The 27933-nt window shown below is 33.0% G+C and overlaps 2 protein-coding genes across 2 annotated transcripts in view; one reads left to right on the top strand and one right to left on the bottom strand.

Moving 5' to 3' along the window:
- The window catches only part of LOC114330297 (uncharacterized), an 85783-nt gene that overhangs the window by 41501 nt on the left and 16349 nt on the right, over nucleotides 1-27933 (bottom strand). The window lies entirely within an intron of this gene.
- LOC114330296 (solute carrier family 25 member 44) lies at nucleotides 206-27395 on the top strand. Its single transcript, XM_028279622.2, has 5 exons — nucleotides 206-603; nucleotides 779-871; nucleotides 16650-16837; nucleotides 18845-19028; nucleotides 26691-27395. Exons 1-5 carry the CDS (start codon nucleotides 408-410, stop codon nucleotides 27008-27010), a joined length of 981 nt encoding a protein of 326 aa, XP_028135423.2. The 5' UTR covers nucleotides 206-407; the 3' UTR covers nucleotides 27011-27395.

Consider the following 27933-nt stretch of genomic DNA (forward strand, 5'->3'; position numbering starts at 1 on the left):
TCACAACTCTTAAATTGTGTTTCTTTTTCTCGCACAGTCTTTCAACAGTTCCTTTAACATTTATAACAAACTAATCGTTTTTAAACCCAACTCTCTATTCTTTGGAGGATAATTTCTCTCACGGTGTCGGCATCCTAGACAGAATTTGATTGAATCATTGACAAACGTCAAAATCAATAAGTCAAGTGTCACTACTGTCAGTGTCAATAGCCATGTGACAAGATGATAATGAAGAACGAAGTCTCAACATTTGAAAGCCAAAGTCGAAGTTGCAGGTGGTTTTCTTAAGAAAAAACGATGTCTCTCATCTAAAACATCATGCATCACCACAAAAAGATGCAACAAATCATGTCACTTAATACAGATGTTTTAATATTGCGGTAATATACAATTTATGATATAGCAAAATGGAATTTTACTTAGGATCCGACGATGCTAGTGACAATAATAAAATTATTAGGACCATAGAATGGGATATGATGGACAAAACCAAGTTTTTTCCTCTGTCCATGTTAAGTTCATTCAGTGTCCGATGTGCACTTTATCCATTGACATTGATTAAAACTAGATTACAAATTCAAAAGCACAATGACTTATACACAGGTAAATATTTACGTAATTCCTCTATTTATATTAACAAATTTTTGTCAAAATACGTTATGAATTAACTAAGAATGTTAATTTAAAGTGACATAACCCTAAACTATGATAAAATGAACTCGTTAAAATTGCCTACATATTGATGGATTTTTATAATATAAAGAATATTTTGTTTAAGGCATGTTCGATGCATATGGAAAAATATATAAATATGAAGGATTTGGGGGTCTCTATAGGGGATTCTGGGTTTCTTCAGTACAAATAGTAAGTGGTAAGTACCATTGCATCATTATAATAAATTGTAGTAAGTTTACATGTTTATTAATCCTAATCCTGTATTATTTTTAAGATTATTTGCTAAGATTCAACACAGATGTTTACAATAACTTGTTATGGTTACTAAGGTGTTTATTGTATTAGCATTTAATTATTATCCACTTATGGGGATTATTCAACAGAAACAATGAGATAAAGTCAATGGGTTTCAAAGTGTAACAATTCAAAAATCATTAGTAGCAAGAAATCATGGTAACAACTCAAACTGTTACAATTTGGAACTAGAATAATTACCGTTTTATGACAAAACATGTGTGTGACATCTTCACAGAACATTATTATAGATTTGTTACCCTGTGGAACTGGTGAATATTGGTTATTGAAACACTTTCCAATACTGAACTCCAAATCACTAAAATTCAGACTTGTTACTCTTTGGAACCCGATGTCTCGATATGATCAGATCACACTAGTCACTAGTTTATAAGGTAGGTAATTATTGCATCCTTCTTTTGATTGGCACTTTTCTCTGTTATTAGTAGCTCTTTCAATCATGTTGTTTTCAGATAATTAAATTGTGGTATGGCTTTACTATGGTTTTCTAATTTACTATGCAAAATGTTGTGTCCTGATAGGTATGTCTTAGAGCAGAGGTTCCCAACCAGTGTGCCGCGGCACACTGGTGTGCCCTGAAGTCCCTGTAGGTGTGCCACTAAATTTTACCGTCTTTTTTGCTAGTATTTACTTTTTTAATTAACCGTGATAATAACTTTTACTGACTATTTTCCTTGAATAAAACATCTGTTCTGCACTTGCCTGCTGTTTCAATAGTTCAACACTCGACCAACAGAATGCAGTAGCAGCAGTATCATATACAAACCTGCATTAGTTCAACATATTACCCCTTGTGGCGATAGCGTTTGAAGACACTCGCATCTATTCTCTGTTTCAAACTTTAGAATCAGTATGGTTGTATATTGCAAGTGGGATTGCCATTCTGTGAATTATCATTAATAAATCCTCCTTTCGTATTTCACAGTAGTTAACAGCGGTAAGTACCTGCCTAATACTACCTTTCACAGGTGTTGCCGTTGAAAGCTGCAACATTGTTAAGAAAATTCTCATTTAGTTTGTATTGGTCCTATCCTCTGTACACTGACTCCTAATGTCTGACATGTGGTATAGAGATGAACATCGATGGTCACCATCGATTAAATATTGGAACTGTACCATTGGTGGCAATACAACATCGAGCCTAAACATCAATGTTTTCCAACACCATTGTTGACCTTGAACTCGATACAACAGACAACGGAATTAAAATTATGTCAAAATATTATTACATACTCCTTATTAACGATCTCCCTGAAAATACAACAGGACTAGACATTTTTCAATTAGTGAACAGTTATTTTATCACTGCTGGTTTGTCTTGTCTTGGCTGTCTTGTTTGAGTGTTTGCACAGACTGTTGCCCTGAGATTGTTTTGTGGCCACTTAACAGGGTTTCTGGCTTTAGTCCAGTAGGAAAATCCAGATATTATTTTCACACATTGTTTTTTACACAGAGAAGCACTTGTTGCTAAGTCATTGATGCCTGAACTGAATGACGTTTTGAAAACTGTTGTGAAAATGGTGAACTACATCAAAAGTAGTCCTTTAAAATCGAGATTATTTAACAGTTTGTGTTCTGCTATGGATTCTGAGCATATGCAGCTATTGTTGCGTATAGAAGTAAGATCGTTATCTTGCGGACATGTCCTTCAAAGATTCTATGAACTTAAAGAGGAACTGTTAGTATTTTTTACTTTTGAACAGTCTGAATTTGCCAATTTTATTAGTGATGACACCTGATGCACCAAAGTTTTCCTAATTCCTAACTCAATGAATTGTCTGGTCAGTCCTTTGTTGTTTGTGTTCCTGTATTTTAAGCTGATGATGGCTGGTGCTGAGCCGAAACGCATCCTTTTATGACCTTTTAATATAAAACTTTGCGGTACTTCTTTGAGTTTTTGTACTTTGTCAATGAATTATGTTTTAAATTATATTTTTAAAGAAAGTAACATGGTAAAAATTCACATAACAATACATTATGATTATACTCATTATAGAGATGATTTACCTAAGTGTGCCGTGGCTGAAAGAGTTTTTAAGTTAGTGAGCCTCAAGCTAAAAAATGTTGGGAACCGCTGTCTTAGAGGATGGTAGTAAATCACTTTTTACTATTTTCTTTTGTTAGTTCTATTTACTTTAAAGTAAAAAGTGCGTTAAATGACGTAAAAATTCAAAAAATCAACTACTAGATATGTACGGGTGTAAACTATTCAATGGCCGCAGCTGTACCTACCTAAATTTTCCAATTTAAATATTGTATTATTATGTGAGATATTTGTTTTTAAGAGTACCCATACAGTCGCACTTGCTTATTAAAATAATGGTTATAGGAATATGCCGGTTTAAGAAACAGACATTTTATAATACTTAAAGACTTGTCAAACGTTATAGAAATGAAAACAGGCCCATTATTTAACTCAATAATTTGGCTTTTAATATTCAAGTCTGGTAGTAAATTCAGTGATTACCGTTTAGAAACCAATACCATGAATAGGGAACTTGCATACAATTTTAAATTCGAAAAGAATGCTATAAATCACATAATTTAAAATCATAGAAAAGAAATCGTTTTTGTCGCTTGTTTGGCCCCTAAATATGATTAAAATCGAGAGAAACTTCAAATTATAGCAGTCAGTCCAAAACTCACCCTCAATGGTCATGTCATAAATTTAAAAATGTTCAAGTACGCTATAAATTCATTACGTTTTATATTCGTTTACTTGTAATCATTTTATGATGTATCTAAGTTTTACAAATCTTTAGACAGTTGCTGTGAACTATGTATACATTTCACAATATTTGAGTGTTTTTGTTAAGACAATAATTTTTTAAAATGAACGAAGCCGAAAAGGTGGCTTTTCTAAAGAGCAGTCTGATAACTTACCCATTATGGAAATAAATATTTTTATTATGATTGGTTTATTTTAGTTTTATAGTAAAAACAGTTCCAGAAAAATATTGTATTGGGACCGTGCAAGTTCAGCAAAGCGACCCCTATTTCTACGCTCTGTACTTTTATTCTTTTATTCGCACTTTTAATTATATTGGCCAATTGTATTAGTCCTGGTTACTGGATAATTGTCAAGGCCATAGTCCAAAAAAATAATAAGAAAAAATAAGATGCAGGTTATGTTATGCAAACGTAAACAATTGTATGTAGTAAATAAAATTAGTTATTAAAATGCAGTACTGCAAGCAAAATACAATTAATTAAATTTACCTTTATATAATAATTGCATATCAATCAATATTGTGGAGCAATATATAATTTTTCTGCTTCAATGGCAGAAGGTATGAAATATACGTCAATTTGACAATTTCAATTGACAATATGAATTATTTAAGATAGTTGCAATATTTCTCCGCGACTCGCGCACAGTCGTTTCTCGCTTCCCTTCCAAGTACTTGCACACCGCGAATAGGTAAATATCATTCAATTTGTAATGTACATCTAAGTCATGTAAATTGAAACTTTAGATTAGGTCTAGCTTTGCTATCTTTGTCTTTTCTTCCTGGTAATAATACCATGTATCCCTATTTAGTCTGTGGTTAGTCACCCTGAACGACCTCTGGGTGACAAAAGTTTTTTTTTCGCTTCCCTACCCTTGATTGTTCGATTATCTTCGTAATAGTCTCGGTGTATGGTAGGTTTAGTTAGGCGTTAATTTTAAGAAATGTTGCTGGCTAAATGGGCACAGTTCCCAAAGGTCATAAAAGAAGAACAAAAATGTACATCTACCAAAATATACCAAAAGTTCTTTTTTCTTTTTGTTCAAAATACACTTGATTTATTTAAAAAAATCTTAAGCAGACAACATACATTAAATACTTGCATTAAAATTATTTTCACATACATGAAGACCTTGAGAATGAACTAAAATGTCTTTAATCTGATAAATATCGACTGGTAATCTGATAAATATTTTATTGGAAGGTTTTAATGGTTTTACTTTTAACACAATGGTATTTTCCTAAGTTGTCAATATACGTATTCTGACTTCCATATTATTGTTTTGTTAGACGTTTTCAATTGTTTTTATAATAACCAGCGGGATCCTTTTGTTATACAAGAGATGTATTACATAAAAATTATAACTAATTTTATAATTTATAATTATAACTAATATACAGGGTGTAACAAAAATACAGGTCATAAATTAAATCACTTATTCTGGGAACAAAAAAAGTTCGAATGAACCTAACTTAACTTAGTACTAATATCCACATAAAAAAGTTACAGCCCTTTGAAGTTACAAAATGAAAATCGATTTTTTCAAATATATCGAAAACTATTAGAGATTTTTTACCGAAAATGGACATGTGGCAATCTTATGGCAGGAACATAAAGAAAAATTATAGTGACATTTGTACACCCCATAAAAATTTTATGGGGGTTTTGTTCCCTTAAACCCCCCCCCCCAAGCTTTTGTGTACGTTCCAATTAAATTATTATTGTGGTACCATTATATTCAATATTTTTAAAACTTTTTTGGCTCCTAGTATTTTTTTGATCAGGCAGTTTTTATCGAGTTGCGGCTTCTTTTTTAATATGTTTACATAAGAATTTTATGGGGGTTTTGTTCCTTTAAACCCCCCAAATGTTTGTGTACGTTCCAATTAAACTATTACTGCGATACCATTAGTTAAACACAGTGTTTTTAAAACTTTTTTGCCTCTTTGTATTTTTACGATAAGGCACCTTTTATCAAGATGTGGCTTCTTTTTTAATATGGTTCAAAATATACCTAAAAATGTAAATCATAAATAAATTTTCATATTATTACTATAAGTCTCCATAATCGTACTTAACCATATACAAATATGTGGTGGATTTGACAATTATTCAAAATATCTCGATAAAAACGACTTTTCGAAAAAGTACTAAGAGGCAAAAAAGTTTTTAAAACATTGTGTTTAACTAATGGTACTACAATAATAATTAAATTGGAACGTACACAAAAGTTTGGGGGGGTTTAAAGGAACAAAACCCCCATAAAACTTTTATGGGGTGTCTAAAATTCACTATAGTTTTTTCTTAAGATACTATTGCCATAAGAATGACACATGTCCATTTTCAATAAAATATCTCAAATAGTTTTCGATATATTGGAAAAAATCGATTTTTATTTTGTAACTTCAAAGGGCTGTAACTTTTTTTATGTGCACATTTGTACTAAGGTAAGTTAGGTTCAATCGAACTATTTTTGGTCCCAGAATATGTGATTAAATTTATGACCTGTATTTTTGTTACACCCTGTATATAATATACTAATATATAATATACTAATATACAGGGTGTAACAAAAATACAGGTCATAAATTCAATCACATATTCTGGGACCAAAAATAGTTCGATTGAACCTAACTTACAATAGTACAAATGTGAACATAAAAAAAGTTACAGCCCTTTGAAGTTACAAAATGAAAATCGATTTTTTCCAATATATCGAAAACTATTAGAGAATTTTTATTGAAAATGGACATGCGGCATTCTTATGGCAGTAGCATCTTAAGAAAAAATTATAGTGAAATTTGGACACCCCATAAAAAATTTATGGGGGTTTTGTTCCTTTAAACCCTCCAAACTTTTGTGTACGTTCCAATTAAATTATTGTTGTAGTACCATCAGTTAAACACAATGTTTCTAAGACTTTCTTGCCTCTTGGGAATTTTTCGAAAAGTCCGTTTTTATCGAGATATTTTGAATATTTGTCAAATCCACCACATATTTGTATACGGTTAAGTACGATTATGGAGACTTAGTAATAATATGAACATTTATTTATTATTTACATTTTTAGGTATATTTTGAACCATATGAAAAAAGAAGGCACATCTCGATAAAAGGTGCCTTCTCGAAAAAATACAAAGAGACAAAAAAGTTTTAAAAACACTGTGTTTAACTAATGGTACCGCAATAATATTATAATTGGAACGTACACAAACATTTGGGGGGTTTAAAAAACAAAACCCTCATAAAATTTTTATGTAAACATATTAAAAAATAAGCCTTAACTCCATAAAAACTGCCTTATCGAAAAAATACTAAGAGACAAAAAAGTTTTAATAATATTGAATTTAACTAATGGTATCACAATAATAATTTAATTGAGACGTACACAAAAGTTTGGGGGGGTTTAAAGGAACAAAACCCCCATAAAATTTTTATGGGGTGCACAAATGTCACTATAATTTTTCTTTAAAATGTTCCTGCCATAAAAATGCCACATGTCCATTTTCAATAAAAAATCTCCAATAATTTTCGATATATTCGAAAAAATCGATTTTCATTTTGTAACTTCAAAGGGCTGTAACTTTTTTTATGTGCATATTTGTACTAAGGTAAGGTTAGGTTCATTCGAACTATTTTTGGTCCCATAATACGTGATTTAATTTATGACCTGTATTTTTGTTACACCCTGTATATTTAACCGTTATTAATACTACTGCAAAAATACCACCTGTTTTCTAGTGATAAAACATATAGAATTCCTCAATAATTCTTAATCATATGATTTATAACATGTTTTTGTTAGTTATCTCTTTATATTTTTATCCTAGTCACAACAATTATTTCAATTCGAGTGTTATAATATATTATAAAATATATTACGTATTATAAAAAATTGTGAACAGTTGAATTCCAAGATTATGTCTGTGAGTGATTAGGAATTATTGTGTATTTTTAATATTTGACAGCACATTTCCAAGGGTCAAAAATAAATATCCATTTTACACAAGAAGATAAACAATATGTTCTAGTTTTCAAATTAAGTTTAACATTAACAAAGTCATTGAAGAATATTCGTACACAGAGTGAACTACAAAAGAAAATTATGATTTTGTAATGTTTTTTAAACGTACACCCTATTTTTTTTCAAAGATTGTATTTATATATAACTCTTTTATTTTTATTAAGCTTTTCCTAAACTTATTACTTTCCGTGATATTTTTAGTTTTCAACAAGAAAAAGAATTTCCTGTAGCTGGGCTGTATACCATTAATTACAAGTAAAATTTAATAAAAAATGTTTGGCTTGGTTAAAGGTATATTATTTTAAAAAGCCCCTATAGGGCTAGAAACATACAAACAAAACGTTTTCGCTCTGTAACAAGAGCATCATCAGTGTTACAAGAACATGGTGAGCCAACCAAAAATACAAAGGTCAAAGCCTTTCAAAAACAGACTAAAAGTCTTATATAGATGCCAACATAGCAAAATATAAAGGATGGATAAAATTCCTATGGCTACGGCCCTCCATATGACTCCCACACGTGGTAAGTGGGTCAATAGGTAACAATTGGGTCATTATGTTACAAGGCCTGTCACCTCTTGTAACATAATGACCTAAATGTTACCTATTGACCCACTTACCACGTGTGGGAGTCATATGTTGCCCTAGGGCAGTAGCCATAGGAATTTTATCCATACTTTGGATTTTGCTATGTTGGCATCTATATAAGACGTTTAGTCTGTTTTTGAAAGGCTTTGACCTTTGTATTTTTTGGTTGGCTCGCCATGTTCTTGTAACCCTGATGATGCTCTTGTTACAGAGCGAAAACGTTTTGTTTGTATGTTTCTAGCCCTATAGGGGCTTTTTAAAATTATATACCTTTTACCAAACCAAAAATTTTTTATTAAATTTTATTTTTAGTTTTGTTCCAATTTTGGGTATACCTTCAATTTTTGTAAGTAGAAATAATATTATTCTTGTGTAGTAATATTGCCCAGATCTACTGTACTCTATTGATTTGGCAGCAACCTTTTTGTAGAACTAATGTAAAGTATAATAGTTTTAGTTCAAGGTCTGTAAGGACAGCCAATAACTTGTCTCCGAACATTGATTTCAGTGTAAGTCAAAGACGCTTTATGTGCTTTTTTAAAGATTTAACGCTTAGGGTAGAACATCAATTTATAAATTTATAATTATATTTATAGGTAGTTAGGCGATTTAGTATTCCGAATAAAGTACGTGCCTCCTAGTGGCGGGATACGGGCAACAATACATTGGCTTATAGGACAGTCCTTACAGTAGGGATCCTGGCCTATACAGAAAAATGCAGGCGGGTGTGGGGTAATACTGCACTTTGGTTGCATTGGTGTTGTATTGGCTAAACGTGTAGGGCAGGGTATGGTGCTGATAGAAAAGGCATTCAGGCATCAAATATCCAAACAAAATCTTTTCAGGCCATAAAAATGAAAAGACCTTCTCCAAAGATATAAAAAGTTATACTGAAATTATGTCATCTCCTGAGGTAAAATATACCGGAAGTAAAATGAGCCTCCGTTCGGATCTCCGGGTGAGGACTATCTCAGGGGGAACACCATTGCAGGTTAGAAAAATCAGGATAGGGTCGTGGAATCTTGGTAGTCTTACAGGTAAGAGTCTGGAATTAGTGGATGCGCTCAAACGAAGGAGAGTTCAAATTGCTTGCATTCAAGAAACTAGGTGCAAAGGTCAAAGGGCGAAAGAACTAGGTGAAGGTTAAAAATTGTGGTATGCAGGGAGTAGTAACACTAGAAATGGAGTTGGTATAATTGCTGATAGTGAAGTGAAAGATAGTGGAAGTTGTAAGAACGAGTGATAGAATGATGTCAGTGAAATTTGTAATTGATAAAGAGATATTGAATGTTGTGTGTATGTGTGTGTATGCTCCTTAAACAGGTCTGGGTGAGAATGAAAGAAGAGCTTTCTATGACCAATTAGGAGACGTCCTGAGTGATATTCCGTCAGAGGAGAAAGTTATAATAGGAGGTGAGTTCAATGCACATGTGGGCCAAGCCAAGGCACGATACGAAGCAATACATGGGGGATTAAGCTTTGGAACTAGAAATGAAGCTGAAGATGACATGCTTGAATTAGCAACAGCATTGGATATGGCGATTGTTAACACATTCTTTAAAAAGAGAAACTCAACTTATTACATACCTACAATAGTGGACAACATCAATCCCAAATAGACTACTTCATGATAAGGAAAGAAGACATACGTGAATGCAAGGACTTCAAGGTAATAGTTAGTGAGACAGTAAGCCAACAACATAAGCTGCTTGTTCTGGGCATCGAAGTAAAAAGCGAAACTAAACAAAAATCGGAGATGACCAGTGGAGAATAAAGAGGAACAACGAATGCATGTGGCGGAAATGAGAATGCTTAGATGAATGAGTGGAGTGACAAAGAAGGATAAAATTAGAAATGAGTATATTAGGGGCAGTCTAGGTGTGGCACCAATCGATGCCAAAATGAGAGAGCATAGGTTAAGATGGTTTGGTCATGTTCAACGTCGAGACGTTAATCACCCAATACGAAGAATAGCTGAAGTGCAGATTCCTGAAAGGAGTAGGAGAGGAAGACCTGGGGGGAGACGATAAGGCAGGACATGTTGGTAAAGGGGATTGACATTGATATGACCCAAGATAGAATTGTGTGGAGAAATGCAATTAGGGAAGCCGACCCCGCATAAGGATAAGGCAAAGAGAATGATGATGAGGCGATTTAGTGTTAAGTGTTCAAATAATTGTCAATTTGTTATCTGTGATATGTTATCATTGTCTGTGGTATGTTGATATTTAGTGATTTTAATTAAGTGTATTTACATATTTATAATGTATTTTGAGGTTTAATGTATATTTTAGCTCTTAAATTATTTTGTAATAATGGGTAAGGCCCGTAAATAAATAAATAAATAACAAAATTCTTTTTATTCAAAGAAACCATTCTATATAAAATGCATATAAAATAAACTAATACAAAATATAAACCATAGCTATACACGAATGTAGCAATTAATGTGATAATAAAGAAATAAGTCTAAAGTAAATGTTCAAAATGTCCACTTCCCACGTGTATGCAATTTTGTAACCGATCTTCAAATGACCGAGCCACATTTCTTAACATTTGCAAGTTAAAGTTATTAAAAACTTTTCCTATTATATTTTTCATTTACCTAGTTTTGTTGGAGGCTTCTGACACGCAAGGTTTTTTTATATAGCCCCACATGATAAAATCAATTTTAGTCTGGGCTGATTATCGGAGAATAGGGCATTTTTGGGAAAAGTTATTTACCAGCAATTTTATTGCTGGAATCGAATCTTATGATTGTATATATTAATAACATAGGTATGCAAAGTCCGCAGATAGTGTGCTACTTTTTTTATAAACAAGATGGCGCACGAAAATCGTGTTTTTTTCAATTTTTGCTCTATAACTCCAAAGATTTTAACTTTATACCCAAAACACTCAAATAAAAATTCACCGCAAATAAATTCTGCATAGAGACGTGTTTTTTCCGATTTACTTCGACGAAAACTTTCCCCGGAAAAAGCGGGTTTTTCCAACAAAATCTTTAATTTTCAACTAAACTTTTAGATAAGTAATTGTTAATTAATAATTAAATAACTTGGTAATGTAAAACCCCTTTTCGTATAGACTATAATTCCAGAAGCCGATGGAAATTGAATGAACAGTTTAGCAACAATTGAATTGTTAATTAAAAATTTACGGTCGCCATAATAACGACAATAATTACGATGCATAATAATAACTATGATTTTTTCATAAAAAGACACCATACCTATCTAATGCACTTTACAGAATTGAAATTGGACTATTTAAGCGGCCTCAGGAATTTTTTAAAATTATAAAATATTTTTTGGCTTATAAACAAATAGAATATCTCGGGAAATATTAAACTAAATTAAATTCAAAAAACAGTATTCGAAAAACAGTGGCAGGACGCTTCTTTTAAAAGAAAAAACGTTTAATTATGATGGGCAGTTCCTGAGATACAGCCGGTCAAAGTTGACCGGAATTTACGGAAAAGATATAAACAATAGGATCATAATTTTCAAACCGTCACCTTTTTATTTTTGTCCTCTTTCTCCACACCAATTTTCATATCCTTAAATTACTCATAACATATATTATTATAATAAAAACTATCGATAATACGTGTGAAAATTGCCAAAAATAGCAAAATTCCAATCAAAAATTAGGTTGGAGAAAATGTAACCCTCAAAGTTCAAAATCGGTATACGTTAAAAAAATGCATTTTCTCGGCTTCCCATGGAGCAATTTTCTTCATTCTTCTTTTGTTCCCAAGTAACTCGAGTAGAGCCATCGACCTAACGCATTATTAAATGTCAAACTTGCTTTTGTTTCGTTATAATAAATTAATTTATTTATTATAACACAAAATTTTAATTTGTTTAAATAAAAATTGTTTAAATAATTATACAGCTTTCAAATGAGAATATTTATGTTTTTAACTTTAGAAGGTACACTTGTAGTAAGTTTATCTAAAAAAAAGCCTACAACTGGAAAAAATATGTAGTTTTCTGTTTTTATAAATAAATTAATCTATTATAACAAAACAACAGCAAGTTTGACATTTAATAATGCATTAGTTCGATGGCTCTACTCGAGTTATTAGGAACAAAAAAAGAATGAAGGAAATTGCTCCATGGGAAGCCGAGAAAATGCATTTTTTTAACGTATACCGATTTTGAACTTTGAGGGTTACATTTTCTCCAACCTAATTTTTGAGTGGAATTTGGCTATTTTTGGCAATTTTCACACGTATTATCGATAGTTTTTATTATAATAATATATGTTATGAGTATTTTAAAAATATAAAAATTGGTGTGGAGAAAGAGGACAAAAATTAAACGGTGATGGTTTGAAAATTATGATCCTATTGTTTACATCTTTGCCGTAAATTCCGGTCAAATTTGACCGGCTGTATCTCAGGAACCACTACTCATAATTAAACGTTTTTTCTTTTAAAGGAAGCGTCCTGCCACTGTTTTTCGAATACCGTTTTCATGATTTAATTTAGTTTAATATTTCCCGAGATATTCTATTTGTTTATAAGCCAAAAAATTGTTTAGAACTTTAAAATATTCCTGAGGCCGCTTAAATATTCCAATTTCAATTCTGTAAAGTACATTAGATAGGTATAGTGTCTTTTTATGAAAAAACCATAGTTATTCTTATGTATCATAATTATTGTCGTTATTATAGCGACCGTAAATGTGTAATTAACAATTCAATTGTTGCTAAACTGTTCATTTAATTTCTATCGGCTTCTGGAATTATAATTTATACGAAAAGGGCTTTTACATTACCAAGCTATTTAATTGTCGAATAACAATAGAATAGAATAGAATAGAAATATGCTTTATTGTCATGAAAAATTGTACAATTTTATCGACAAAGCTTATCAAAAATTCAAGAAAACAAAACAAAAACAATCCAATTTACTAAAATTACATAAATCGTCAATATATTTCCAATAATAACAATAATAATGAAGTTAAACAGAAGTAATCAATTGCAAAATTTAAGTAAATTGCAAATGCATAGTCTACCTAGTAATTAATAAGTTTAAAAGTTACTTATCTAAAATTTTACAATTACTTATCTAAAATTTTAGTTGAAAATTAAAGATTTTGTTGGAAAAACCCGCTTTTTCCGGGGAAAGTTTTTGTCGAAGTGAATCGGGAAAAACACGTCTCTATGCACAATTTAATTGCGGTGAATTTTTATTTGGGTGTTTTTGGTGTAAAGATAAAATCTTCGGAGTTATAGAGCAAAAATTGAAAAAACACGATTTTCGGGCGCCATTTTGTTTATAAAAAAAGTAGCACACTATCTGCGGACTTTGCATACCTATATTATTAATACATACAATAATTAGATTCGATTCCAGCAATAAAATTGATGGTAAATAACTTTTCCTTGTATTTTGCTAATTAGCCCAGAGTATTTTTGACAATTCCGATGATCGCGGTAGGCAAAGAGTTGGCCCTCCTCTGCCTATACATTTCACAGGAAAGGGAATTCCTTGTGACTAAGAGCAGTGTGATTAACTGCAGCACCGTCGTGAAAAAAAACACATTCTTTGTCGAATATTAAACACATGCCCATGACCCTATGACTAATAATAGTGAAGGGATTGCTTGAAGCATAGTAATGAAAATTATGCTGATTCAATGTTCCATTTTTGTGAAGTGTAGCTTCATCTCAAAAAAAGCACAGATTGAAAAAATCGGTCACTCTGCACTTGCTGCTAAGACCATTGAACAAAAGCTAATCTGCGATGATAATCATGGACTGTTAATTCTTGACGTAATTGTCGTTTGACTAATGTCATCACAAGTGCTGATGTCGGGATCCTCAGTAGTAGCTAACAATCATATTCCGTTTCTTCACTTATAACAGTTTTGGTTCTCTCATTTTTGCATATTCAACAGACCCAGTGCGAACAATTCATTAATTTTTCAAAAGCTCTTACGTTTGGCTTTCTCCGTTTAAAAATCAATGTTGATATATTCGGGATGCAATTGTTTGAACTTTCTCCTAATACCAGATCAGATCTCTTAATCATTGTAAAGAAAAATTTATTTTTAAAAAAAGACAAGCAACACAGACCAATTAAAAGGGTAGTAATATGAAAACTATACTATGAAAAATCGGTTTGACCAAGGTAAAATTATGGGCAAACTAGACTACTCCTATACTATTTTGATAAGGGCACATCTTATCTATACAAACTCAATTACTGCTAGTAATAGAACTTAGGTAGGTCATATATTATTGATTGCTTGTTAGCTAAAAATAGAATATTATTTGTCAGCTGGAGAGTATGGCATGTAATTACTAAAATACAGATTTAGGAATTTTCCAAGAAAAACGAATAATGTTCTTATCGAGAAATAATAAAAGAATCTTTAATGTCGTGTTACGTACGAAAATATTGGTAAATATTTGAAGATTATTGGGAAAATGGTATTGCCCCTAAGAATTTTTATATATTTGTTCAAATATTCTGTTTTCTACTGTATTGATAACCCTGTTTTAATCTTCATTGATGCTTTCTGGCCACCTCTTTCTTGTGCATACTGTTGTCCTTCCTCCGATCGCTGCTTGACGATCGTTCTCTTTTGAGGATGGTTGATTATTTCAAATTTCTTGCTACAAGGTCTTCAGCTCAAGTCTCCATGAAACAGTCCCTTGTATACAGGTGTCCCTAGATTGGCACATGCCCAATAAGGAAGCCTCTTATTACTCTGAGCTGATTCCTGCATGTTTTTCGCAGTACTTCAACCGCATTAGGACATGTCTATCCAGTATACAGTGTTCTGATACCCAAACCTATACTCGCGGAGACAACCTCCAGCGGGACGAAACTCGAGGGAAGAAAAGCTGGAAGAGAAGGAAGAAATTCGATCTAAAACCAGCGCAAACAAAAGCAAGGGAAAAGACAGAGAAGATAAATAATAAAAGAGGGAAGGAAGAGAGAAATAGCAAACCAAGAGAGAGGAGGAAAAAAGAGAAAAGGAAGAGAAAAAGAGGAAGAAGAGAACAGACGTAAGGACGGAAAAAATAAAACGAAGGAAATTTCAAGGAAAGGAAACGTAAGGAAAGAAGAAGGGGACGCGGACAGCTCGTACAGCGGAAGCAGCTCCGATGATGAATGGCAAAAGCAGAGAACAAGAATATCAAACAAGAGGACAGAAACTAGTAGGTCGGAGGAATAGGAACAGGCACCCCCAGCTATTCTTAATTTTATGAATTAATGTCAAAATCACAGCATTCTATATTTACTGAATTAGTTCAAAATTATTTGGCACCGAGAAGTTTATTTATTATGACTAGATAAAATACCAAGTGTTACATATATGGTTGAACTCGTATTGAAGTAAGGATTCCAATAGTAATACAATATACAGAGGGTTGGCTTTAAAAAATCCAAAGTAACATAATATGTCAGTCAAAGTTTCCGGTGACGTTTTGCGTTATCTTCTTGCGTTACGTTATTAACTTTAGCGTTAAGGTTTCCATAATTATTATTGTTTCGTGTTTCTTTGTTATTTTTAGCACTTCTATTTTATGGTATTCAATAATCTGTTCATCTGTGTCGGCAGTGAGAGCTTAAACTTAGATTATATTATTTGTCTAACATTGGGCTGAAGTTAGTGACATACTTTTTTTTTGTTTTAAGAGTAAACAGGTGCGGGAGCACACCAAATAGAATTCTATTTTAGTGACGTCACGTTGCCTAGCAACCGTCGATTCTCCCATTATGAAATTCTATTTTGTGACGTCAGCAAAATAGAATTCTATTTGGCGTGCGCTGGGCCCAGTAGCGCGTCATCAGTATTTTTGTTTTTCGAAAGTTCTGCGAACTTTCAACAGTGAGGCAACAGTGCGTCGGTAATTCAACACTGACAGTGACATTTATAATATCAAAAACAATAATTTTTATACTCATAGGCGCGAAATGTTGCCTAGTCAGTCACGTTCGATTTCTTGTTATAGAAAATCGATTTTTAGTAGATCCAATGTAACACAAAATCTAGGCATGGGATAAAAAAGTTTATGTGAGGAAAGTGTATTTTTTGTTCTTCTAAATGGCGGTACAGGCTCCTTTTTGCAATATTTTATTTAGTTATAGATTCCACATACTACCGTATTTCTCAAATTGACTCTGTACCGCCATTCTTTATTATATTACGAATATGTGTGCCAAATATCTCGACAAAATATTCAAAATTACAGCCGCAATCTTGGACCGCGTTTGTTGCTACCTGTTGATCGCTACTGTATGCTCTTAACCAATAAAAAAAATTGTGTACATAAATATAATTTTATTTCAGGCGTTTTCTACATCTCAACCTACGAAGGCGTGCGGCATATATTACACCAAAAAAATGTTCATTCTAGTTTAAGGGCACTTGTTGCCGGAGGATGCGCTTCATTAGTAGGTCAAACGATAATAGTTCCATTTGACGTCCTTAGTCAACACCTTATGATGATGGGTGTCAACAGTAGGGGAGGAGAACAGGTAGGAAAATAATTGATGGTTTCGACCGTTACTTGATGGAAGTTCATTTTATCTCACAATAAAACACTGAAAAACTTTTGTTTTTCTATACTTCCACAAAATTTATTACAACTATGTTATTACTACAGCTGTTTCGGCAAAGTGCCTTTCTCAAGTGATATATTTTACAATGTGTTTGCCTTTTTAAGTCTTTAACTGAAGAGGTTGAGGAGTGGGGAGCTGTTTGTCTCGAGTTGGTCATTCAGAATTATATCTGTATTTTTCAATTTATTAATTTCCATTGATTCTAAAAGTGATAGCTTAAGGCCTTTATTTTGAATATGTAGAATTTGAAACTCTTCATTGAAAGAATGATTATGATCTAGAAGGTGAAGTGCGTATGTAGAAGTGTCTGTTTTTCTATTGTTGAAAGCCCTTTTGTGTTCTGCTATCCGTTTGTCAAAAGTTCTGCCAGTTTGACCGATGTAAGTTTTCGGACAGTCACCACAAGTTAGTTTGTACACACCACTCTGTAGTTGCTTTCTCTTTCGGCTTTTATTGTTTTTAATATGTTTGCTTAAGTTGTTGTTAGTTCTGAAAGCTGGTGTTATTCCTTTCTTTTTTATGTATCTGGCTATTTTTGTTGTTATTTTGCCAGTATATGTGAGAGAGCAGAAGGTACTGGGTTCTTTCTGTGGTGGTGGATACAATAATTTCAAGGCTTTCTTATGGAGTTTTTGGTTTAAAATGTTGTTAACTGTTTGTTCGTTATAGCCATTGTTTACTGCTATTTGTCTAATGATATTTAGTTCTGTCTCGAAGTTATTTTTTGTCATAGGAATTTCTGTCAGTCTATGTATCATGCTATGGTAGGCTGCTAATTTGTGTTGTGTAGTCTGGTAATCGTTACTTTCTAGATGTAAATTTTTTCGGAAAATTTACTAAAATAGTAGTTGATATATTAAGCTTGCCTTCATTCAGTACAGCGACGAAAGAAGTTTCAGTACTTATGGTTTTTTATCCACTCCTCTTAGAGAAAGCGGCTCACTGCTGAACGGGCTCGTAAGGTAACTTTTATTGCTCACAATTTAAAATTGTTAGACGTAGCCCAATCCATGACTGAGCTGGCCACTCGTGAAAAACAAAATCCCACAACTCATCAGTACATTGAAATGCAGATTGTAGATGACTAAGATGAGCTAATGAAAGAAATAGATTCTGAATCTGAGGTCTCATCTTTTATCATACCACATTGATTATTTGCTGTTAAGAAGAAAATTTCATTTTTTTATCAAAGAAATTTTGTGTTTTCTGTTGTTTTTGTATTTTTTTATATACAAATAACACTGTTGTTTCGTCTACACTGTTGTTTCGTCTCATAATTTTGTATTATAAGATCATGATTTTTAAAACCCTATTTTTCATCTTCAACAATATTCTTAAGTGCGTCATGGGGTTCATTCTCAGAAAATTCTCCATATCGAGAATATTCTCTGATTTTTCATTCTCGAGAATTTTCCAACACTACACAACAATCAGACCTCTTTAAAATAGTTCTTCTTTTGTCGTCACAACCCTGGACGAGTCTTTGCTAGTCTGGCTATGTCCTTTCATTCAGACCTCTCTTGTGCCCTTCTCTTTCATTGTTTTACATTCATAGTTTCAGGTCGTCTTCCTATCAGCTTCTACTGTAATATTTTCTTTCTTAATTTTGTATATTCTTGTCTTTGTACATGACAGTCTCTGACTTTTAACAAATCTTACAATATCCTTGTGTCTTTCATTCAATTCATTAATCTCGTCGTTAATTTTCTCAGTATATTTCTCCTGAATGTCTCGAGTTGTTGCCACATCTTTTTTTGTTATACCCAGGTCTCATAAACCTAGGTTATAGCCATTTTAGTTCTTTTGTTTAATGATTTCGATATCATCAATCTTTTATTATCATAATATATTATGTACTATGCGATGTTTTGTCCTATTTTAAGCTTCATTACTTGGACTATTTGTTTTTTTTTTGTTTTTTAGGACTTTAATCACTTAGGGATGAAGACAAAGCCGAATCAAAGCAAATTTTCGATAACCATTGATGTAGCGAAGCACATTTTCAGAATGGATGGCATCGCCGGTTTTTACAGAGGCTATTTTGCAAGTTTATCGGCCTATGTTCCGAATTCGGCGTTATGGTGGGGATTTTATCATATATACCAAGGTAAGATGGAAGGAAATGTCTGATCTAAATAACGCCGAACAATTACACCAAAATGAGCTACAGCTCGGTCTTGCTGAAACCATATATCTCATCTTTCCAAACTTGTTTTTCTAGTCATTGTTTTTCCTTCTATAAAAAATGGACCAATTAACTGAGTATCCACTATACCCGATCATACATTTAGTTATTGTGGTCTTTGAATATAGTTTTTACATATCCTGCGTGGATTTACCTCACAGCCAGAGAGACATTATTCTCCTTCAACGTGCCGACACAGAGACGTTTGGATGTTAACCGTCCTCTTTACGTCTGTTTTATAGACTACAATAAAGCACTTAATAAAGTAAAACATGATCGACTCATCGAAATTCTAAAAAATAAAATCCTAGATGAAAGAGATTTAAGGCTAATAACACACCTCTATTACAATCAGCGAGCAATAGTAAGAATTGAAAAAAGAAACATCTGAAGAAATGGAAATAAAGAGAGGAGTCAGGCAAGGCTGCGTACTATCACCTCTATTATTTAACGCTTATTCTTAAGAGGTAATTCGAGAAATTCTGGAAGATGAAACAGTCGGCATAAGAGTAAATGGAGTCTTAGTTAACATCAGATATGCAGATGATACAGTAATAATAGACAAGACCTGGAAAGACTCATGACTAAAATAGTAAGGTGTACTAGTAGGGAGTACGGACTCTCTCTCAACATCAAAAAGACGAAATTGAGGAAAATTAGTAAAAACAACCATAATCCGAAATCTTCATAGTAGAGGGCCAGCAGATCGAAAGAGTAAAAAAGTACACTTACCTAGGAACACTTATAACAGAAAATAATGACTACACTGCAGAAATCAAAGTCAGAATCGAAAAAGGACGTTCTAATTTTATGAAAATGAAAAAGGTCCTGCTGGCTAATTGGCTCGGCCAAGGCCATCAAATTCACTCAAAAAAAAAAAAAAAGGTCCTATGTAGCAAAGATTTAATATTAGCTCTTAAAGTACGCCTAACAAAATTTTACGTATACAGTGTACTATCTATACTATGGAGTGGAATCATGGACGTTAAATCTAGAGACAATGAGACGACTTAACGCCTTTGAAATGTGGACCTATAGAAGAATTATGAGGGTTTCTTGGGTAGATAGAGTTACGAATAATGAAGTACTGAGAAGAATAGGTAAAGAGAAGGAAGTTGAACTTACAATTAAAGAAATAAAGCTACAGTATCTCGGACATGTGATACGGGGCGAGAAGTATGGCATCCTGCGACTCATAATGCAAGGAAAGATAGACGGTAGAAGAAACATCGGAAGAAGACAAATTTCATGGTTGAAGAACCTGATAGAATGGTTTGGATGCAGCTCAAACAACTATTTAGAGCTACTGCCTCAAAAATTAAAATAGCTATGATGATTGCCAACCTCTGTAGCTGAGATAGCACCTGAAGAAGAAGAAGAATACCTTAAACCTTGGCGATTTACATTCTCACACAGTGTAAATATTGTTTCGACGGAAAAACATATATCTTGTTAACGAAGTTCCCGTCAGTTACAATTTTATTTACATTTTTATCTCACTAAACTGTAATCTATGGTCTGTGTGAGGATGTAAGTTTTATTGTAATTTATAATAGTCTTTGGTCTACCATTGATCGACTCTTGGCCGGTTGGGAACACTTTGGCGGCTTCAGTGCCACTGCAGTGCGTTCATTTTGTTCGCTGGTGTGCATTATTGGATCCAGCTTTCATCAACAGTTACCAATCAACGCCAAAAGTCCGACGGATTGCGTTTCATAAGTTCCAAACACTGCTGAGAATTGGTCACACATGTTTTTGGTCAATGGTTGGCATGCCGCAAACGCGGCACCCATCGGCAGGATAATTTTTTCATATCAAAACTTAGTTCAAAATATGACTAGTGCACTCTTTTACTAACTATTGTAGCCTTTACCAATTCCGCATCTTTACTTTGACCAACTAGAACCATTTCGTGGATTTTCTTTACATTTTTCGGTGAACTTCATCAGTGGGCCGTTCAGTACCTGGTTCATCCAATGTAGATAATAAGGCCATTACCAAAATTTGACAGTGTAGTCTGAAGGAGCATTCGTCCCATAATATTTATCCAGCTACTATTTTTGAAAGTCGTTTTGTTTTCTCGTTTTGTAGCCGTTTTATTTCTCAGATAATAATGTTTAATGAGAGATCGAAATTCGTGTTTGTCCATATGCGTAATTTTTCCAAACACGTCAACTTTATGCAGCTGTCAAAAATATATTAATGACATATAGTAATTACTTGAGCATAATTAATACAGTACGTAAATCGTTCAGCTGAACAGAGGGAATATACATTGAGAGAATTGTGGCAACTGCGCTAACTTGTATTAGTTGAGGCTTCTGTTCAAGTACGCGTTTTTTGTTCAATAGAGCAATAGAACTAATAGAATGAGTGAATTTTGAAACAAGGCTGTCCATAAATAAATCAAAAACAAAGTTTATGATTAGTGAGTTAATAATTTTACTTTAATTTTTAAAATATTTTTCATTTAAAAACTAATTTCAAAAATAAACAGTTTTCCCATTCCCATAGGTCAAAAATGTTTAGCTACTACATTGTCATATTTTGACGTTTATTTGTGCCAGTCGAAGTGAGTTGTCAATTTTGAGGTTAATGCCCCTTAATGCTAACAGCCAAATTGTCATCAAGAGAGCTCAGTTGCCACAATTACCACAATATAATACAATGTATTGTTGTATAATTTTGATCGGAAAATCTTAGACAATGATTTTCATCGCCCTGTATATGACCAAAAATTGTAAATATTATAATTTAGTTAGTAAACAGTGTTTTCTCGAAAAGTGAAATCGTTAACTGATTTGTTAATGGTTCTTGGAACGGATATACAATTATGCGGTAAAAATTAGAAAGTACATTTAGTTCGCTTTGGAATGAACAATGACTTTTTAAGAATGTTTCTTAGAAGGATAGGCAGTAAGCAAATTTATTGAGTTTAGAATATAAGGTTTTTGTTAGCATTTTGAAACAACGAATGTAATTTGGTGTCTCCTAGAATTTAACAAAATTGAAAAGTTGTATACAAAATAAATTGGTTCTTAAGAAATGAAAATATAGATGTAGTGGGTAGACAGGATGTTTGTGATTGGGAGAAAGATAGATGGTGGGGATGAGAGTATTGAGTCTGATTTTGAGGAGAGAAAAAAATGGTCACTGTGTAATTAATATCTGGAGAGGACAGTCCAGTTTTTAAAAAGTGAGAAGTCGTGGTGTCGAGAAGGTGGTGTGAGAAGTCGAGATCGTGGTGAAACGAAATCGTTGACCGAGTTGAGAAATTAATTTTCCTTGTGTCCGAGGAGATTCCTGTGTTCTGTCTAGAACGAGTAGCCGGTGGGTATCAATTTGCACAAGATATCGAGAAGAGAGAAAACTGAATAGAGATTTCGAGCAAGTCCCGTTGTATGTTTGTTGGTGAAGCAGTTTGGACGAGAAGGACCTTTCGCTACATCCTAGGAGCAAGTGTGAGAGAATCGAAGGCTGCGCAATCCAGGAAGAAGAAGTAAAGAAGACACAAAAAGGTTAGTCAGAATTTTTGTGAAACGGAGAGTTTGTTTTATATCCACACCATATTTGTTTATTTTTGTATTGAGCATTTCTATAACATAATTTAGTCATTCCAACATTTAAAGAAGAGATAAGTAATCAATTCAAACGGAGAAAAGTAAATTTTAGTATTTTTGTAAGAATAGTCTAACGAATTATTTAAATAAAATTTTTGTTAAAACAAAGGAGATATCAGAATTAAAGCTTAATTTATTAGATGAGAAAAAGTTGCAACAGAATTAAATTTTAGTATAATTTTTAAATCTTATATTTATGGTATATTGGATAAATAAAAAATATTTATAACATTTATATGACATCGAGTGGTACTGGATGAAGTAAGCAACTAGAGATACTAGAAGCCACAAACCTAAGGTAATGCATTAAAATTAAAATAGCCCTGAGAATAAAATTTATTAGAGAATTCAATTTAATTTTGGTTTTGTTTTACATAAGTAATAATTAAGTAATTAATCAAAATAAAAATTTGCTGATCAATCTCATAAAAAGAGAGAAATACAGAGCATAACAGTATGTATTTATGTATCTAAATATATACAATGTATGTTCCCTATGTCCAGCTGAACTATTAACGTACTGTATAATGCAATCAAGAGTTTTACATGGTACGAATTGTGTGCGCAATGAGTAGGCGTTACTTATGACCGACCATGGTTCATTTTGTGTTGTACTGTCTTCTTCTTGTGGTGCTATCTCCTTTAGTGGAGGTTAGCGACTACACTGGCAAATCTGTCTCTGTCCAATGCGGCTCTAAACAAAGATATTGAATCAAGGCCGGTCCAGTCTCTGATATTTTTAAGCCATGAAATCTGGCGCCTACCGGGACCCCATTTTGCTTCAATCTTCCCCTGGATAATCAGTTGCGCGAGGCGGTACTTTTCGTTTCTCATTATGTGTCTCAGGTAGCTAACTTTTCTAAGTTTGATGATATTTATATTGTATGGTGCTTCTCAGAGGCTTTTTTCGGTGCGTCACAAATGACAGAAAAAAAGGTAGGTCCGTGATTAAACACATTTAAACATTTATTCTAGTTGTTGATAGATGGCGCTATAACCGAAAAAAAAAAGATTTACCTATTAGGTAATCTGAATTCGCTCTATCGAGATTCACTTTGACACTGACGTTAGTAATTTCTTTTTTGAGAAGTTCAGTTGTCAGAAGTGATTGGAAATCACTACACAACCAACGCACCTGCTCATAGCCAATATTATTAATAGTAAACAGACATAAAAATAACATAAACCTTACGCCAATCAATAATTATTTATTTACACCATTATAACGTATTGATAACTAATAAGAAAATGATTTATTGTACAAAATAAAAATATTTTGTAGAAATAAACTCCACAAAATTGTATGAGATTGGTAGACACTCCCACTATTTCTAATAAGTATTCTTCTTTTTTTAATGAAAGATTAAGTTGATTTTAGCAGTTAATAGTGTGAGGTAGGAATTTTTGTGTTGTATGTTTCCTATTCCGAATGTGTCAAAGTGAATCTCGGTAGAGCGAATTCAGTTTACATATCGATATTTACATTTACGACTAAAATCTAAAGTTCTTCTCAGTCTTTCAGTGCGTTATTAATTTTGACGTAACATATGATTATAAGAATGTAGAGAATCATTGCAAGGCATTTTACTTAAATCTGACAGTTGTCAGAACCGTAATCAGTCAAATATGAAAAGGTTATTGCAGTACCTATAACCGTTTTATTTGCAATTTGGTATACAAACAAATCAATGGTGTTTATTGCATTTATTAAAAAGTATATTCTTTGATTTATGTAGTCGTATAAATTGTACAGATTATAATCCTATAGATAATACGTAAATAATATAATAATAATAATAATGGAGTTTCGAAACCAACTCGATGAGATGCTAAAAACTGTAGAAACTTTTTCTAATGATATTAGTATGCACTTCGGACTAGACAAGTGCCGTATTTTAAATATAGTCAGAGGAAAAGTACAGCACGGAGGATTCTATATGCAAAATGGCCAGAACATCGAGGCCATGGGTGAAAACGATATGTATAAATATCTTGGGGTAAAGCAAGCTCGGAAAATTGACCATAAACAAATGAAAACAGAGATAACTACTGAGTTTATACGAAGGGTAAAATAGCTGCTTCGCTCACACCTTAACAGTAGAAATCTGTTTAAGGCATTAAACACCTACGCATGTTCCGCGCTTAGCTACTCATTTGGCATTGTTAAGTGGACAAAAACGGACATAGAAAATCTTCAGCGAAAAGTAAGAACGCACCTCACAAAGGCACAAAAACACCATCTCAAAAGTGCAGTAGAAAGAAAGACTTTACCACGGAATTTAGGAGGAAGAGGACTTATGGATATAGATGAGCAATTAGACAAACAAATTGCTAACTTAATAACTTATTTTCAGATGCAGGCTGAGACATCTACTCTACATCGTGCTATCTGCGCAGTAGATGACACAACACCGATCAAACTGAGTGAACCAGAAATGCGCATAAACCACCTTACTAAGGACGAAAAAATGCGTACCTGGATGGGTAAACCTCTACACGGGCGACATCCCAATGAGGTCAGCCAAGACTATGTCGACAATACACCGTCGAACTATTGGTTGACATCAGGAAGGATGTTCCCTGAAACAGAGGGATCATTACTGGCCATTTAGGATCAGGTTATACCAACCAGAAATTACCTGAAATATATCGTCAAAGACCCTCAGGTTCAAAACGACAGGTGCCGATATGGATGTCAAGCCCAAGAAACCATCCAACATATTACCGGGGGCTGCCAGGCATTTGCTGCAACTGAATACAAGGAACGGCATGATTCAGTTGGAAAGATCCTTCATCAAGAGATAGCTATCAAACTGGGACTTCTCCAAACGGACCATCTCCCATATTATCAATACGTTCCTGAGAGTATGCTTGAGAATGGCAACTACAAGCTATACTGGGACCGCACTGTGTTCACAGACCAAACAGTGGCACATAATAGACCAGATCTCGTACTAGTTAATAAATTAACAAGACAAACAACACTAATTGATGTGGCGATACCTAACAACAATAATCTACGTAGTAAATTTACTGAAAAGTTCGCCAAGTACAGAGATCTGGAAATTCAAATACGGAGACAATGGAGAATGCAGAGTACCCAGGCAATACCGATTATTATGTCTACTACTGGAGTCATTCCGAAGACCCTAATGGAAAGCATCAAAAAGCTGGGTCTGAATGAACATCTTTATAAGACCATGCAGAAAGCTGTACTACTCGCGACGGCCATACCAAGTCATCTAGGGCTCGATAACATGGAAAGAGTCCCACCAGAGCTCAATCCTTTTGATACCATAGGTATCTGGGATGAGTAAATTTTCCCCTTAGAGGGAGTGTGAGCCGTATGGCTAAATCTGGATAATGGAGTTTATTTGTAGCAAATAATTGTACATAATATAAATAAACTCAGTTTCTCAAGGAAGTTGTATGTACAACTTGTACGTGAGGGTTAGATTTTGATTATATTAAACAACACTAATTGATTTTAATATTTACAAAAAGGAATCAAATATAGTCTTTTTCGCTCATCCGTCTTCAAATTTGGGCTCGTCTTCTCACTAATTCAGTTACTGTTAAATGTTGTTTATTGGACCTACGAAAATCTCTCAAAATTCAAGAAAGGATTGCGAAACATTTCCTATGGAACTCTTCTGGTGGGACTTCGTTTTCGATGAGAATTATCATGACTTTTTTGGAATGTGCTTTATCCATTCTTACAATAATTTTCACAATTTAAACACTTAAATCATTTTTGACATTTATTAATAATAAACAACTAGAATAAGTGTTATAAATGAGTATTATCACGGACGTACCTTTTTTCTGTCACTTCCAACTTATGCGTTAGAAAGAAATCGAAAAACTGTGACGCACTGAAAAAAAGCCTCTGAGAAGCCATACTGTGGAGCTTTTTAATTTTTCTAAGAGTTTTTGGACTAATTTTACCATTTTCTTTTTTTAGACCAATTATACATTTTGATGCCAAGTTGGTTCTCTCACCTCTTGCTACAAAGTATATCAGGAACTTTAGGCGGATTCACGACAACAATTTTAACAAATCCTTTAGATGTAGTTAGGGCCAGATTGCAAGTACAAAGAATAGGATCTATGCGCACTGCATTTAGAGACCTGTGGGTAGAAGAAGGAGTTCACATGTTTACCAAGGGATTAAGTGCAAGACTCATCCAGTCAGCTACGTTTAGTTTTAGTATAATAATTGGTTACGAAACTATAAAAAGAATATCAGTAAACGAAGAATATAAACAATTTGTTAAGTGGTGATCTAATCGTAAATTATGTTTTTATTGTTGGAGGCAACCCCTTAGAGATTTTATAAATATAAAGGGATAAAATAAGGCACAAGATTGGAATAAATGTACGCTTACATTATTAATGGAGGAGTCAAAAATGATTGTAAAAACAATAAAAATTTAAACACGCGTATAAAATATTTACGTATAAAAATTTTATTGTTTCAATATTGTTTTCATCTATTATCGTATGATTTAGTTAAAAAACTAAAAAGTGTAGTGTTAAAAGTTTGATTTATACTCAAAATGCATTGAATTCTTCTTTTTTGTGTTGATAATGAGTCACTAAGTACCACATTAGTTTTTTTTCGCGTGCAACTAAAAAAAACTTATATGTAATATAAAATTAAAGTATTCTTGTTCGTTTTTTATTAAATTCTAGTTAGAATCTTAAACTATTTATTTATCTTTAATCGTAATGTTTGTGGCTGAAAATAAAAGATAAAAATTGTTTTTAGTTTATGTTTTGACGCTGTAATTATCAAAGCATAACCCAACAAATTCCGCTGAAACTTAGCACTGAATTTAAATTGAAAACTTAATAATATAATTTATTTCTAATAAAAACTAATGTTTATACAAATATAAAAACTCAATTGACACTATTTACAAATGACAACATTAGTTACAGTTTTCATTGTGTGAATTAAGTCATATTTTAACCAATCTCAACTAAATAGGCATACAACTTATTTTAAATGTAGGATTCTTTATAATTCTTAAGCTTACTAATTCCTATTATTTTGTAACCATGTATTTGTGAAACACAGGTAATTTTACTATGGTTTATTCATTACGTATGCCACTTTTGGACACGATATGTTACTATTTTTACAACTTATTCGCTCAGTGCATGACTGACGCGACACCTAGCGTAGTCGCCTGGCATTTTTG

This window comes from Diabrotica virgifera, chromosome 1 (genome assembly GCF_917563875.1).
Source record: "Diabrotica virgifera virgifera chromosome 1, PGI_DIABVI_V3a".
NCBI lineage: Eukaryota > Metazoa > Arthropoda > Insecta > Coleoptera > Chrysomelidae > Diabrotica > Diabrotica virgifera.

Excerpts from the sequence above, each read along its gene's own strand:
- LOC114330296 (XM_028279622.2), top strand. The coding sequence starts at position 408 with ATGGAATTTTACTTAGGATCCGACGATGCTAGTGACAATAATAAAATT. Across the intron at positions 16,838-18,844 it reads ACAGTAGGGGAGGAGAACAG|GACTTTAATCACTTAGGGAT; the intron begins GTAGGAAAATAA and ends TTTGTTTTTTAG. Across the intron at positions 19,029-26,690 it reads ATTTTATCATATATACCAAG|ACCAATTATACATTTTGATG; the intron begins GTAAGATGGAAG and ends TTCTTTTTTTAG.